The sequence below is a fragment of the Cetorhinus maximus genome, chromosome 6 (genome assembly GCF_964194155.1).
Source record: "Cetorhinus maximus chromosome 6, sCetMax3.hap1.1, whole genome shotgun sequence".
Classification (NCBI taxonomy): domain Eukaryota; kingdom Metazoa; phylum Chordata; class Chondrichthyes; order Lamniformes; family Cetorhinidae; genus Cetorhinus; species Cetorhinus maximus.
This window is the reverse complement of record NC_135884.1, coordinates 9,288,177-9,305,029: the sequence shown is the minus strand read 5'-3', so window position 1 is coordinate 9,305,029 and position 16,853 is coordinate 9,288,177. Positions and strand designations below refer to the sequence as shown.

Sequence of the window (16,853 nt, the reverse complement as noted above, 5' to 3'; positions counted from 1 at the left end):
CATTTGCCAGATCTTTGCCCACTCACTTAACCTATTCACTTTGCAGCCTCTTTCTGTCCTCTTCACAATTTACTTTCTTACCTATCTTTGTGTCGTCAGTAAATTTAGCAACCATTCCTTCGGTCCCTTCATCCAAGTCATTTATATAAATTGTGAACAGTTGAGGCCCCAGTACTGATCCCTGTGGCACACCACTCGTCACATCTTGCCAACCAGAAAAAGACCCATTTATGCCAACTCTCTGCTTCCCATTAGCTAGCCAATCTACTATCCATGCCATTATGTTACCCTCTACACCATGAGCTTTTAGTTTCTGCAATAACCTTTGATGTGGCACTTCATCAAATGCCTTCTGGAAATCTAATACAGTACATCCACAGGTTCCCCTTTATTCACAAACGAGCCCTCTGAATCAGAACCATTGATCGATAATAATCAGACCACCTAGGGCACTGCTCTTAAAACTGAGTGCCATTGGCAGGTACAAAAGCTAATAATATTCACATGGTTCTAAAGTGACCATTAAAGAATAACCTCGGCCAAATGGATACATGCCTGTTAACTGTAGCAAGCAAAAGGTCTCCTCGAACAGCCAAAATTCAAATTAGGAACAGCCTCTTTAGTTTTGTCAGCTTAAGCGACAAGCTCAAGCTGACATGGCCTTTGTACAAAAGGAGAGGAACTGGTAGGGGCTTTGAGGTAGTTAGATTAAGTGTGGTAGGAGGGGGCTTGTGTGCAGCATAAATACTGGTACAGGCCAGTCAGGTCAAATGGGTCGTCTCTTTGCTGAAAATGCCACATAAGAACACGCATGCTGCATAACTCCATGTAACCTTCCTACAGCCAGATCAACCCTGTAACTTGCAGGCAGATGACCTGAACTGTGGGTTTCCCAAACATGCTGCCCACAAAAAGCCACTTAGATACATGTGTGACAGACGTCACCTTCAGCCACTGAGCAATTCTATTTAATGACATATCCAAAGGCTAATGTAATTCTCACTAAGAGATACTTAACTAAGCGTTAACTCGTCTTCTTGGCCTGCTGTGCATTTTTACGAGAGAAAGCAAAACTAGCTGCCATAGGGTAACAGATCAAATTTCAAACAGGCCCTCTGAATCAGAACCATTGGTCGACAATAATCAGACCACCTACGTCGCTGCTCTTAAAACTGAGTGCCATTGGCAGATACAAAAGCTAATAATATTCATATGGTTCTAAAGTGACCATTAAAGAATAACCTCGGCCAAATGGATACATGCCTGTTACCTGTAGGAAGCAAAAAGTCTCCTTGAACAGTCAAAATTCAAATCAGAAACAGCCTCTTTAGTTTCATCAGATTAAGAGACAAGCTCAAGCTGAAATGCTCTTTGTACAAAAAGACAGGAACTGATAGGGGCTTTGATCAAGAGGTCATGTCTTTGACACACACATCCCATTCCAATTCACTTTCCCAGGACTTAAGCTACAATGCTTTCTACCTTCCTTAATGTTTTCCCTTTCACCTACAATCTACCAGGTTACCACCACCTGATCCCTACTGTTGGTTTTCCAAATTTGGTTTTGTCCGTCACAATACGCCTTGACTTTGCACCTAGGTTTCTCAAGTTATAAATAAATTCTTCCCTCTATTGGCGATATCCCTGCCCAAGGTGAAAAAAAAACTCTCAGTAAAGAGTACCAAAGAAAGATGGGTTTAGAAATTTACAGCAGTCACTCATGAGTTAAACTTGCTACAGGTATGGTGCATTTCACTGACTCTTTTTCCATATCTAAAACTTTTTCAGAGATGTGAATATAAACAGGCTATAATCGGGATAGTTTATTTAAAGCCAAGTGTTATCAGCAAAAATACATGGGTTATATTAAGAGACAGTCAGGCTGCTGTGCAAATATACCAGCCTGTACATACAAAGTAACCTCGGGACAGAGGTGAGGTATTCCTTACCGTTCTGAAATATCGGAGGCTTTCCAATGGAAGTTAACTAAAATAAGCTTGGCTACAGATGGTTGAACCTGAAAATAAACAGAAGTGAATGAGAAACACCAGTAAATTTGATAGACTAAGTCACAAATAAATCAATCTGTATCAAGTCTAATGCTGTTTAGAGGCTCCAATGAAACAATCCTTTCCATACGACCAAATGCACAAAACAGCTCGACTGGATGGCTGACTTGTCACCATCACTTTAAGCACACTTCCTTAACTCTATACTGCAATGGCACAATAAGTCATGAATATTCCCACCCCAATTGCAGCTCTTGCATTAACATTACTCAGCTCGCACTACTTTTTAATATTTTCCCATTAAGAGCAAAACATTGTTTTTGATCATTCATTAACAGCGGATTCAGATGGAGAGGAGAGAGGGGAGCTACTCGGAAGAGCCATTTAGCAGATGTTTTTTTCAGCAGTAGCCTAAGTTCTAATTGAATGGAATGAGAGTCTCGTTCTGTTGGCTGTCAGGGTGCTGGTGAAAAATGCCATGCAGTCTCAACCTAATTTCCAACAGAAACCAAACAAAAAACAACAGCACCATAATTTGACACTTGATTGGGGAATCTCATTCAGAGGCCATTAAAAACCCGCAGGAGGAACATTTACTGTGCAGAAGCTTGGAGATGGATGCTTAAGAGAACAGGCTATCTGGAGCTTTGCTCGACATCTAACATGTGCTTGTCAAATCTGAAGAGTGCTCTAATTTGGTGTCAGGTACCTAAAATGCCATGTTCCATTCCATAGGGCTAACACCGTCATCTTAATAAGCCGAAAACTGGATAAAAATCAACTGAGGGGGATATGGCACAGTACAGAATGTCCTTCTAATTTAGACAACCAATAACTGAAAATAGGAACAGTCTGTACAATAAGGAGTCTGTGCCCAAAGCTATTTTCCAGTTAACAGATTTCATTCATTTGAAAGACTGTAGTTATTGAAGAATAAGCGAAAGCACAATGGGAGATGTGTGACTGAAGGGTCATGCGCTCTGCAGGTACAAACAGCTCTCAGAACTGGAAAGCTCGCTTTTCAAATAAGCTCATGAGTAAAGTCGAGTGGCTGTACAGTACAAAGATCTACCATTTCATCCAATTAAAAAGACTGAGGGCAGCCACCTCTGTCTACAATCCTAAAAATAAAAGCATTTCATCGACTCTTTGACGAGTTAACAGATGCAACCTGTATTCTGATTGACATGTTCTAACTGAGCTATTGAAGTCCAGCTGCTTCTAGCTCAACAGCTAATAAAAACCGGTACTGCTTCAAAACAAAGGAAACTAAATCCTGGAAACACAGAGCATGCTCGTTACTGTGCCAAAGAGTTGCTTGCGTAGGTTAATGATGGGTAGAAGTCCTTTATCTCAAGGGCTAGCACCTAAAAACCTCCTTCAGGTGCCAGTCTTCGTGCTTTCTCCAGAACCTGTTTCAAGCTGGTGAAAGATCTTATAACAGCAGCGAAGGTATCATTACATTCTTTTGGCAAAAGGGACAAAAGTAACTTTGTGACTGAAGACAACTTTATATGCACAAACAGGTAAACACACTCTGCTCCATCCAGCTTGTCCCATACACCTTGTGTATCACAATATATACACTTTCTTCCCCACCCAAGAAAACCATGATCGCCTGGGAGACCAAAACACATAAAAATCCAGGCCAACTCGAGGAAACAAATCTGGGAAATTCCTCTCTGACCACCAGGCGATTGAAACTAGTCCAGCGCAACACTTATTTTTACGCTTGCCTAGACTAGATGTTCTCTTGCCATTTGCACTGTAACCAGAGTAAACACACACTAAAAACACAACTCTGATGTAATATGCCTGCAAATAAACAATCAGGCACAAAAAGCATCCAACAAATTAACAGCGCACTAACTTCCATGCAATGAAATACCTTCACCTTCAAACTGACACATGCCAGGCCAGTCTTACAGTCTGTACACCAAGACCACTTCAGCCTTTTTTTCTGCTGTCTTCAAAAAAAAACTAAAAAATCCATTCCCACTATTTTTGGCCTCATCTGGCCGATTCCCTGTCTCTACATTTATCTCTGCTCCTTGAAAATATTCAAACTTTGCTTTACATGAAAAGTCCAGATCAATTTAACTATCGAAAGCTTCACAATTCATTGTAAAAGTAAAGAATTCCAAATATTAAGCATACATATATATTGTAACACCCGTTACTGTGCCTATACACAGCATGATCTCCACTACTGTGGAACACATCACTGCACTCATACAAGAACTTGTACCAATTTAACACCTACACACAAAACTCTTCTAGGATTATAGAACACCTCCCAAATCCATTCCCATCTTTCCTGGAATTCCATGTTTCAGTCCCTCCAATGAGGCTTCCGCTCCTGCTACAGTACCAAAACAGTTCTCATCAAACTCACAAATGATATCCTATGTGACTGTGACAAAAGTAAACTTTTCCTCTTCATCCTTCTCAACCTGTCGACAGCCTTTAACACAGTTTGACCACACCATTCTCCTCCAATGTCATCCAGCTGGGTGGGGACTGCTCTCACGTGGTTACATTCTTACCTATCTAATTGTAACCAGAGAATCACTTGCAATGGCTTCTCTTCCTGCTCCGGCACCGTTACCTCTGGTGTCCCCCAAGGATCTATCCTTCTCGCACCCATCCCCCATTTCTCAAATGAATGCTGTCCCTCAGCAACACCATCCGAAGGCACAACCTTAGTTTCCATGGGTACAGATGTACCTCACCCACCACCTCTCTCAAGTCCTCCACTGTCATGAAATTATCAGATTGATTAACCGATATCCAGTACTGGATGGCCAGAAATCTCCTCCAATTAAATACTGGAAAAACTGAAGCCATTGTTTTTGGTCCCCGCTCCAACCTCCATTCCCTAGTTACCAATTCCATGCTTCTCCCTGGCATTAGTCGGAGATTAAGCCAGTCTGTTTGCAACCTTTGTGGTCTGTTTGAACCTGAGCTTCCGACCTCATACTCGTGCCATCCTTCTGCCTATTTTCCACCTCTGTAATATCATCCAACTTGGCCTGCCTCAGCTAATTTGCTGCTGAAGCCCTCATTCATGACTTAAATCCCTCTAGGCTTCACTATTCCAACACACTCCTGGCTGGACTCCAGCATTCTAACCCCTCCGCAAAACTCTGCTGCCTATGTCAGCAAGTCCCATTCACCTACCACACCTGTGCACAGGTATCTTGGACAGTTGTGGGGCTAGAAGAGATTACAGGGATATAGAAGGGTGTGGCCATGGAGGGATTTGAAAACGAGGGTGAGAATTTTACAATCAAGGCAATGCTTGACTGGGACCAATGTAATAGTTATTCAATATTTCTATCCAGTTTCTATCTACCCTATCCGTTCCCTTTATCATATCAAAAGCTTCGATCAAATCATCCTTAACCTTCTAAATTCCAGGGAATCCAATCTCAGCCTGTGTTACCTCTATGGAAGACTGGGCTTGAGATGGGAGAAGGCGGCAAAGGTTTCCACAATTTTGAGGATCCTGAAATGAATGAATTAGTTGTAATGGAGATGGTGGAATAAGCCTATCATTTCAAAAGAATATAAAGAGAGATAAAATTTGAAATGGATAAGACAAAAGAAATACACAGAGGGGGAAGGGGCCCAGCAACCATTTACAGACATCAGGTTACATAATTCAAATAAACTAATTCAGAATTAATTCCATAGTAACTAGGTGTCAAAACAAATACGTACTGCACATGACTCAATTTAACACCCTGTTCACTCTTGCCAATGCGCATCAGAATTTTGAGCTTCTTGGAACTAAAGTATCTGATTTGTTTTGAAATGATATCTCTCTATTCTTGAAATTTATTTCAATCTGATGACTGATTTCATAAAATGGAACAATTGCACAAAAGCAATTATGCCCTTGATTATACCATCTTCCTCACTTCATATACACTAATGTACAGGCAGCATTATATAAAGCAATACAAGGGATAATGTGAATGAAAAGAGGGGGGGGGAATCAGTCAACAGGAATTTATATAGCACCTTTCATGTCTTCAGGACATCACAAAGCACTTTAAAGCCAATGAATTATTTTTCCATACTATTTACAGCACAGTAACAGATCATTCAGCCACTGTGCCTCACACAAGCCTCCTTCCCCCACCATCGTCTAACCCCATCAACAGAACCTTCTATTCTTTTCTCCCTCATATGTTCATCTACTTTCACCTTAAATACATGCTTCTCAACTCAACTGCACCATGTGGTAGCCATTTAAGTACATTCACTGTTCTGCATGCAAGTGCCCATAAACAGCAAATGATTGACCAAGCAGCCTGCTGCACTGGTTCAGAGATAAATGACAACTCGGGAAGAATTCATCCATCCTATGTTACCTCTAGGGAGGACTGGAGTTGAGATGGGAGAAGAGGGCAAAGATTGCTACAGGATAATTTCGTTCCCTTCATTTGAGCAGTCAGCTTAGCATCTGTGCCAAAAGACAGAACCTCCCAGCAAAACGGTAGCAAGCCATCTCTTGAATCCCTGCAGTCCATGTGGTGTACACCCACAGAGTTACAGGATTTTGACCCAAGGAAAGCGAAAGAATGGTGATATAGCTCTGAATCAGGATTGCGAAAGACTTGGAGTGGTGGCATTCCCATGCATTTGTCCTTGTCCTTCTAGTTGATTAAGGTCGTGGGTTTGAAAGGTGCAGTCAAAGGAAGTTTGGCGAGTTGCTGCAGTGCATTTTGTAGATGGCACATAGTACTGTTACTGTGCACCAGTGGTGGTGGATGTTGTCAAAATTCTTGAGTGTTGTTGGAACTGCACTCATCCAGGCAAGAAGAGAGTATTTCATTACACTCCTTATTGTGTTTTGTAGATGGTGGACAGGTTTTGGGAAGTCAGGAGGTGAGTTACCCCCCACAAAATTCTCAGCCTCTGACCTGCCCTTGTAGCTACAATAGTTATATGGCTGACCCTGTTGCCTCTGGTCAATGGTAACCCTCCACCAGGATGTTGATAATGGGGGATTCAGTGACTGTAATGCCATTGAATGTCATGGGACGATGGTTGGATTCTCTCTTGTTGGAGATGGTCATTGCCTGGCACATGAGATGAATGTTACTTGCCACTTTTCAGTCCAATCCTGAACGTTGTGCCCCCAGGCCCTACCACATATGGACACAGACTGCCTCAATATCTGAAGAGTTGCACAATTTTCAGCACCATTCGCAATCAGCGAACATCCCCACTTCTAACCTTATGAGGGGAGTCATTGATGAAGCAGCTGAAAATGGTTAGAATTAGGACACTACCCTGAGGAACTCCTGCATGGATGTTCTGGGGTTGAGATAATTGACCTCCAACACCACAATCATCTTCCTTTGTGCTGGGTATGACTGCAACCAGTGGGAGAGTTTTCTCCGAATCTTCAATTTTCAGTCTTCAATTTTGCCTAATGATCCTGATGCCAAATTCGGTCAAATGTTGTCTTGATGTCTAGAGCTGCCACTCTCACCTCTGAAATTCAGCTCTTTTGTCCATGTTTGGACCAAGGCTGTAATGAGGTCTGCTGGCTGAACCCAAACTGAGCATCATTGAGCAGTCAGCTGAGTAAGTGCCATTTAATAGCACTATCAATGACACCATCCATCATTTTGCTGGTGATTGAGAATAGACTGGTAGGGCAGTCATTGGCCGAATTGAATTTGTTCTACTTTTTGTGGGCAGGACATACCTGGACAACTTTACACATTGTTAGGTAGATCCAATGCTGTGGTTCTACTGGAACAGCTTGGTTTGGTTAAAGCGCCTGTTTAGTAAACAGGAGACCCTGTGTTCAAATCCCAGCACAGCCTTGCTTCCATTTACAAGTTTTGAGCTGATCTGGGCTGATTTGAGCAAGTCCATCGTAACAGTGCATTCTGTGAATAAACTATCAAGGAAAAGAATGGAACAGCTTGGCAATGGACACAGCTGGTTCTGAAGCACAAATATCTCCGGTAGTACAGTCAGAATGTTGTCAGGGCCCACAGCCTTTGCTGAAACCAGAGCAGTTTCTTGATATCATATGGAGTCAATTAAATTGTCTGAAGACTGGCTTTTGGGATGGTGGTAACATCAAAAGGCATCTAAGATGGATCATCCACTCAAAACTTCTGGCTCAAGATGATTGCAAATGCTTCAAGCTTGTCTTTTGCACCGAGTTGTTGGGCTCTGCCATCATTGAGGGCGCAGATGTTTTTGGAGCCTCCTTCAGTTAACTGTTTATTGCCCACCATCATTCATGACTGGATATTGCAGGACTTTGATATCATCCATTGGTGCAGGAACACTTAACTTGGTTTGTAGCATGCTGCTTCCACTGTTTAACATGCATGTAGTCATGTGCTGCACCTTCAGCAGGTTGGCACCTCATTCCTAGGTATGCCTGGTGCTGCTCCTGACATGCTCTCCTGCAATCTTTATTGAGCCAGGATGGGGAATGCCAGACCATAAAATTACAGATCGTGGTTGAAAACAATTCTTCTGCTGATAATTGCCTGCAACATCTCATGGGTGCTCTGTTTTAAACTGCTAGATTGGTTCCGAGTTTGTCCCATTTAACATGGTGGTCACGCCATGCAACAAGATAACCAGTATTCTCAATGTGAAGACGGGACTTCAACTCCGCAAGGACAGTGAGATGGTCACTCCTCCCAATACTGTCATGAAGAGATGCACCTTTGACAGGTAGACTGGTGAGGACCAGGTCAAGTAGGTTCTTCCCTCTTGTTGGTTCCCTCATCATCTGCTGCAGGCCCAGTGTGGCAGCTATGTCCTTCAGGAATCAGCCAGCTCAGTCAGTGGTGGTGCTACTGAGCCATTCTTGAGAATCAGCATTGACATCCCCCAGCGAGAATGTATCTGTGCTCTTGCTACCCTCAGTGCTTCTTCCAAGTGGTGTTCAACACGAAGGAGCACTGGTTCATCAGCTGAGGAAGGGCGGGAGCAAGAAATCAGCAGAAGATTTCCTTGCCCCTGTTTGTCCTGATGCCACAAGACTTCATGACATCCAGAGTCAATGTTCAGAACTCCCAGGACCACTCCCTCCTGACTGTATACCACTGTACCAACCAGCTCTGGTGATGATAATGGAGGAGTCTGGAACATTGGCTATGAAGTATTCGATATATGACTATGTAAGGCAATTACTTGACTCAACTATGTGACAGCCATTTTGGCACAAATCCCCAGATGTTAGTGAGGAGGATTTTTGTGGGGTCGGCTGAGTAGTGCCTTGTCATTTCCAAGTGTATCTTTCGTTGCCTAGGTCAATGCTGGGTGTTCTGTCTCGATTTATTCTTTTTCGATTTTACTGGAGCAGTTTGATACAACTGATTGGCTTGCTAAGCCATTTCAGAGGGCAGTTAAGAATCAACCATATTGCTGTGGGTCTGCAATCAAGTGTAGCCCAGACGGGGTAAGGACAGCAGGCTTCATCCTCTGCAAGACATTAGTCAACCAGATGGGTTTTTATAACAAACCAGTAATTTCATTTGATTCCATACTGAACTGAATTTTAAGTCCCCCATCTCTCTGGATCCTTGAATTACTAGTCTGTGCTACCTTTCCTTATGTGCCAAATTCCTGGAACTGAACTTGAACCCATGACCTTCTAACTAGCACTGAGCGAAGCTGATGCCTATAAAAGCCTTAAGTAAATTTACTGCTTTCCCTTGGTAACTCACCGGTTACCTTCCTTCAATTTCATCCCTTCCTGTCCCAAAGGCAGCGAGTCTGACCAGGCAACAGCTCTACAGTCTACCATCTGGTACTGCATCTACACGGCCATTCTTTATAGGCAAGTTTTATAAGACAATGGTCCCTGGACTATTTAATCACAGATTGCATCACATCTAAGTTTATTGACCTCATGTCCACAACATACATGTTCCTAGCAGGCTACACTGGGTAGCAAATGGAAGCAGAAAACCTGCCTGGTGTTCCTCCAGCATACCCTTGAGGATAATTATAACTGCTTCTTGAGCTAACTCACAAACTGGGTACTTTGGGGCTCTGTGGTCTGTAGATCCCCAGTGTCACAACATGTGGTGCTTTTACCAATTGATAAAGAGGTTCCCAAACTTTTTTCGTTACTCGTACCTCTTCAGAAATTCAAGCCCCAGGCATTGGACATCACCTTTCAAAGAATAACTTTTGCATAATTAATATTACAAGATATAGCCAGTAAACCAGAATAGTTCAATACAGATACTGGAAATCTGAAATAAAAACAAAAAGTGCTGGAAAAACTCAGCAGGTCTGGCAGCATCTATGGAGAGCTCTGAAGAGTCATATAAACTCAAAGCGTTAACTCTGTTTCTCTCTCCACAGATGCTGCCAGACCTGCTGAGTTTTTCCAGCATTTTTTGTTTTTAACCAGAATGGTTCTACAGTTCTGTCACTTTAGCTGTTATAATTCTGTGCCCTTACACTTTTATTCCCACAGTGATAACTCTGGTATCGCTCAAGGATCTACCCTTGGCCCTTCCTGTTTATCATAAACTGCCCCTTAGAGACACCAACCAATCGGACATCAGGTTCCACATGTATTCTCACAACATCCAGCTCCATCTTACAACCCCCTCTCTTCCTCAACCACCTATGCTTCCTCTGATTTCCTGACATCCAATGCTGGATGATCAGAAATTTCCTCTATTTGAATATTGGGAACATGGAAGCCATCGTCTTCAATCCACGTCTAAACTCCATTCCCCTCCCCTCCCTTGCCATTCTCCAAGCCAGAACTAGACAATTAGTAAGCTTGGTGTGCTATTTGACATCAAGTTGAACTTCTACCCCATTTCACCTCCATCACCAAGGCTGCCTCCTTCCAACTCCCTAACATCACCCGTCTCTGGCCCTACCTCAGCTCACCTGCTGCTAAAATTCTCATCTGTGCCTTTGTCGCCTCTAGACTCAACTAATCCAACGCTCTCCTGCCTGGCACCAGTGTTACTTCACTGGAATTGCGGCTGAAACCCACTTACATTGTATATACAACTCAGAAGCAGGTCGTTCAACCCAACAAGTTTGTTCAGTTTAACAAAATTTATGTAAACGGAGTTTCCATTGTACTTGCAGCAATATAAAGCCAGTGATGTGGGAGCATTTCCGAGGAATTTCCACAGACCCACTATGTCTTCGCAACCACTCCCCTCCTGACCCCATCACACCACCCCTCCCTAGTTTGGGGACATCTGTACTAAGCTATTGTGGAAGCAACGGTCAGAGTTATAAAATCCACAAGTCTGAGTTCTGTGCACTGGACTGACTAGCAGGGCCTTCACGTTTTACTGCTATATCTGATAAAACCACTTACCTTTGCATTGCTTCTATTGCTCTTTCAATTGACTTCAATCAGATTGTCAAAAATGAGAACTTTACTTCAATCAGCAAACCAAAAACAATTAGTTTTCTTTTTAAAGAATGGATTTTCTTACCACAGATGTGATACTGCCTATTATTTGATCTATAAACCACAATACTCCAGCATTGTTTTTGGTGTGCGGTTTTATCCTTTGTCTCACAACATGCATCAGTTATTGTAGACAGAGTGTGTGGGCTTTTTGCCAAAGCATCTCTTAATCAAACCTGAGGAATTGCCCAAGGGCAGCACAGTCAATTGCTGACACAATCGAGGCAATGGGAAGAAAATGAAATCTTACTATAGCATTATACCCAAGTCTGAGGTAAATCATAATCTGGAGTCAGATGTCCCCAAGAGTCTGAAGGAAAAACATAGACACTTACAACGTAGGAGACTCCCGAACAGTAAGCACATAAAAGAAATAATGGGAGCTTGTCAGAAATGCATGGCGATAATCATGGGAGATTTTAATCTACATATAGACTGGAAAAATCAGATGGGCAAAGGTAGCATAGATGAGGAGTTCATAGAATGTTTTCAGGATAGTTTCTTAGAACAGCATGTTCTGGAGCCAACCAGAGAGCAGGCTGTACTAGACCTGGTATTGTGCAATGAGATGGGATTCATTAATGATCTCATAGTGAAGGTGTCCCTAGGTAGCAGTGACCATAATATTTGAATTTTACATTCAATCTGGGGGAGAGGGGAGTTGGTCCAAGACCATGTTTTTGAACTTAAATAAGGACAATTATGAGGGCATGAAAGCAGAGCTGGCTAAAGTGAATTAGCAAATTAGGTTAAGGGATAAGTCAATAGAGATACAGTGGCAAACATTTAAGGGGGTATTTCAGAATACACAGAATAGGTACATTCCAACAAGTAAGAAAAAGTCCAAGGGACGGAGACACCATCTGTGGTTAACTAGAAAGGTTAAAGATAGTATCAAACTTTAAAGAAAAAGCATATAATTGTGCAAAGACATTTGGAAGGTCAGAAGACTGGACAAAGGAACTGCAAAGGATAACTAAAAATATTAATAAGGAGGGGAATATTAGAGTACAAGAGAAAGCTAACCAGAAATATAAAACAGATAGTGAAAGTTTCTATAAATATTCAAAAAAGAAACAAGTTAACAAAGTGAGCGTTGATCCTATAGAAAGTAAGTCTGGAGAATTAATAATGGAAAACAAGGAAATGGCAGATGAATTGAATAAGTATCTTGCATCAGTCTTTGCTATGGGGAGTACAAGTAACACCCCAGAAGCAGCTATAAATCAGGAAATGGAAGGGAGGAACTCTGGATAATTACAATCTCCAGAGAAGTGTACTGAGTAAATTGTTGAAGCTGTGGACTGACAAGTGCCTGGGTCCTGAAGGGCTTCATCCGAGGATCTTAAAAGAAGTGGCTAGTGAGATAGTTGATGCATTGGTTTTAATTTTCCAAAACTCCCTAGATTCAGGGAAGGTCCCATTTCATTGGGAGATAGTAAATATAACTCCACTATTCAAAAAGGGAGACAGACAGAAAGCGGGAAATTACAGGCCAGTTAGCTTAACATCTGTCATAGGGAAAATGTTAGATGCTATTATAGAAGAAGTTATAGCAGGGCACTTGATTAAGTTCATGGTAATCAGGCAGAGTCAACAAGGTTTTGTGAAAGGAAAATCATGTTTAACTAACTTATTAGAATTCCTTGAGAAAGTAACATGTGCTATGGACAAAGGGGAACCAGTAGATGTACTGTACTTCGATTTCCAGAAGGCGTTTGATAAAGTGCCACATCAGAGTTTATTGCATTAAAATAAAACCTCATGGTATGGGGAGTAACATATTGGCATGGATAGAAGATTGGCTGGCTAACAGGGAGCAGTGAGTAGGCATAAATGGGTCTTTCTCAGGTTTGCAAGATGTAATGAGTGATGTACCACAGGGATCAGTGCTGGGACCTCAACTGTTTATATTTGATATAAATAACTTGGATGAAGGGATGGCTGCCAGATTTGTTGATGGTACAAAGATAGGTAGGAAAGTATATTGTGAAGAGGACATAAGGAAGCTACAAACAGATATACATAGGTTAAGTGTGAGGTCATGCACCTTGGTAGGAAGAATAGAGGCATAGACTATTTTCTAAATGGGGAGAGAATTCAGAAATCTGGAGTGCAAAGGGACTTGGGAGATCTAGTCCAGGATTCTCTTAAGGTTAACTTGCAGGTTGAGTCGGTAGTTAGGAAGGCAAGTGCAACGTTGGCATTTATTTCGAGAGGACCAGAATATAAAAGCAGGGATGTGCTGCTGAGGCTTTATAAGGCTCTGGTCAGACCACATTTAGAATGTTGTGCGCAATTTTGGGCCCCGTATCTCAGGAAAGATGTACTGGCCCTGGAGAGGGTCCAGAGGAGGTTCACGAGAATGATCCCAGGAATGAAAGGCTTAACATATGAGAAACGTTTGAGGACTCTGGGTCTATACTCGATGGAGTTTAAACGGATGAGGGGGGGATCTGACTGAAACTTACAGAATACTGAAAAGCCTTGATAGAATGGAAGTGGGGAGGATGTTTCCATTAGTAGGAGAGACTAGGACCCGAGGGCACAACCTCAGAGTAAAGGGGAGACCTTTTAGAACAGAGATGAGGAGAAGCTTCTTTAGCCAGAGAGTGGTGAATCTACTGAATTCATTGCCATAGAAGGCCGTGATTGGTAAGGGGATCAAAGGTTATGGGGAGGAGGCGGGAGAATGGGGTTGAGAAACTTATCAGCCATGACTGGATGGCGGAGCAGACTCGATGGGCCGAATGGCCTAATTTCTGCTCCTATGTCTTATGGTCTTATGGTTAAGTGAATGGGCAAAGACCTGGCAGATGGAGTATATTGTGGGAAAATGTCAAATTGCCCATTTTAGCAGGAAGAATGAAAGAGAAGCATATTATCTAAATGGTGAGAGGTTACAGAGCTGAGGTGCAGATAGATCTGGGTGTCGTAGTGCATGAATCACAAAAGGCCAAAATGCAGGTACAGCAAGTAATTAGGAAAGCTAATAGAACGTTATCATTTATTGCAAGAGGAATTGAAAACAGAAGTAAGGAGGTTATGCTTCAGTTATATGGAGCACTAGTGAAACCACATCCGGAGTGCTGTGTACAGTAGTGGTCACCTTATTTAGGGAAGGATGCATTGGAAGCAGTTCAGAGCAGGTTTACCAGACTAATACCTGGAATAGGCGGGTTGTCTTATGAGGAAAGGTTGAACAGGCTAGGCTTGTAGCCGCTGGAGTTTAGAAAGTTAAGAGGCAACTTGACTGAAACATATAAGATCCTGAAGGGTCTTGACAGGATGGACGTGGAGAGGATGTTTAGTCTTGTGGGAGAATCTCGAACTAGGGGTCATTTTTTTTAAAAATAAGGGGGTCACCCATTTAAAATGGAGGTGAGGTGAATTTTTTTCTCTCAGAGGGTCATGGGTCTTTGGAACTCTCTTTGGAAGCAAAGGCAGGATGCAGGTTTGAGGTTACCATCAGATCAGCAATGATCTTATTGAATGGTGGTGCAGGCTCAAGGGGCTGAATAGCCTAGTCCTGGTCCTTGTTCGTATTCAACTTGTCCTGTCTATGCTGGGTCTTTGAAAGAGCAGTTATGCTTGGTCCTACACCTCTGCTTTTTGTCCACAACCCAACAAGTTCCACATCCTTAAGTTCCTGCACAGACCCCTTTTAAAATCATTTTTCAGCTTTAACCACCTTTTCAGAGAGAGCTTTCCAGATCCCAACAACTCAATGAAAATCGTTGGGATATGTCAGCCCACTGACTTCCTTGACCACACTTCCTCCAGTCCCATTTCCGAGAAGGATTCCATACTAGCGCCTTTAATATATTTTACTATTTTCTCAACCAAAGGTTCCTCCTTCTCTCCACAACCGTGGTTAATAAGGTCGCTATTGTCTGTTCCACTTTCAACACTTCTGCTCTCTACATCTTGCCCACCACTCCAGAATCATAATAGGGTTCCCCTTGTCCTCACCTTCCACAAGCCTCCACATTCAAAGCATCATCCTTCACCATTTCCACAACTTCCTGTGGATACCACCAAGCACATCTTCCCTTCACCATTCCAAAACAACTGTATCCTCTGTGATACCCTGTCCACTCCTCAATAACCCCCAACATCCCCCTCCCCTCTCCATGCAAGCTCAGGAGATTCAACACCTCTTTTACATCCTCCCTTCCCCCTGTCCAAGGGATCAAACACTCTTTCCAGGTGAAACAATGATTTACTTGCAATAAAAACAGAAAATGCTGGAAAAAACTCAGGTCTGGCAGCATCTGTGGAGAGAGAAACAGAATTAATGTTTCGAGTCCATATGACTGTTCTTCAGATATAAAGCTCTATAGCTCTGAATAAGAGCCATATAGACTCGAAACGTTAACTCTGTTTCTCTCCCCAAAGATGCTGCCAGACCTGCTGAGTTTTTCCAGCATTTTGTTTTATTTCAGATTTCCAGTGCCCACAGTATTTTGCTTTTATCTTAAAGATTTATTTGTATTTCTTTCATTTCAGTATACTGTATTCACTGCCACCTTCAACAATGTGGAGATCAAACACAGATTAGGTGACTTACTTGCAGGTCACCTCCATTCAGTCCACATGCAAGAGCCTAAACTTCTGGCCACCTGTCATTTTAATTCTCCACCCCACTCCCACTGTACCTTCTCTACCCTCAGCCTCCTCTCCTACACTGTTCCAACGAAGCTCAATGTAGGTTTGAAAAGCAGCACTGCATCTTTCAATTCAGCACTGTATGGCTTTCCTGACACAGAGCTCAACAATTTCAGATCATAACAGCTGGCCTTTTTTTTTGTTTACAGATGGCAACTGTTGATGATTCTGCTGCTCCCATTTACATTTCCTGCAGACATATCTTTTGTTTCTTTACTTATGCCATTTGCCTTGCACCATCATCCTTTGTCACTTAATCTTTCCTGGTTTCCACCTATCAGACCTTCTTTCTTTTATTCACCCTCATTTCCATATACTTGCTTCATACCTGTTACATCTCGAATGAAAGGTCATCAACCTGAATAGTTAGCTCTTGTTTTTCTCGCTCTCCACGGATGTTGTTTGCTAAGTATTTCCAATATTTTGATTTTATTCCCAATTTCCAACATCTGCAGCATTTTATTTTTGTATTAACACAAATGAAGTCGCAACTGTCAAGAAGTCCCAAGTCAGTATTTGAATATTTCTTAAAAATTGTGAGGGAAGTGCCAAGGTTGTGTGCATTACTCCACACAGGTCTAATTCAATCAATAAAGCTTTTGTACGAAACATATCAGGATTGGCAGACTGAAAAATAATTCCACAATCCTAACTGGCTACTAGAGCATTGGGGTAACCAGACTTATAAAAATGCAAACAGATCAGTCACATTTCTGTGGCACTTATCA

At 42.3% G+C, this 16,853-nt stretch overlaps 1 protein-coding gene across 1 annotated transcript in view; it reads right to left on the bottom strand.

Moving 5' to 3' along the window:
• The window catches only part of arih2 (ariadne homolog 2 (Drosophila)), a 72,888-nt gene that overhangs the window by 41,961 nt on the left and 14,074 nt on the right, over positions 1 to 16,853 (bottom strand). Inside the window, exon 3 of the mRNA XM_078543153.1 lies at positions 1,950 to 2,017. Within this exon, the coding sequence (XP_078399279.1) occupies positions 1,950 to 2,017 (68 nt within the window). The remainder of the gene's footprint in view (positions 1 to 1,949; positions 2,018 to 16,853) is intronic.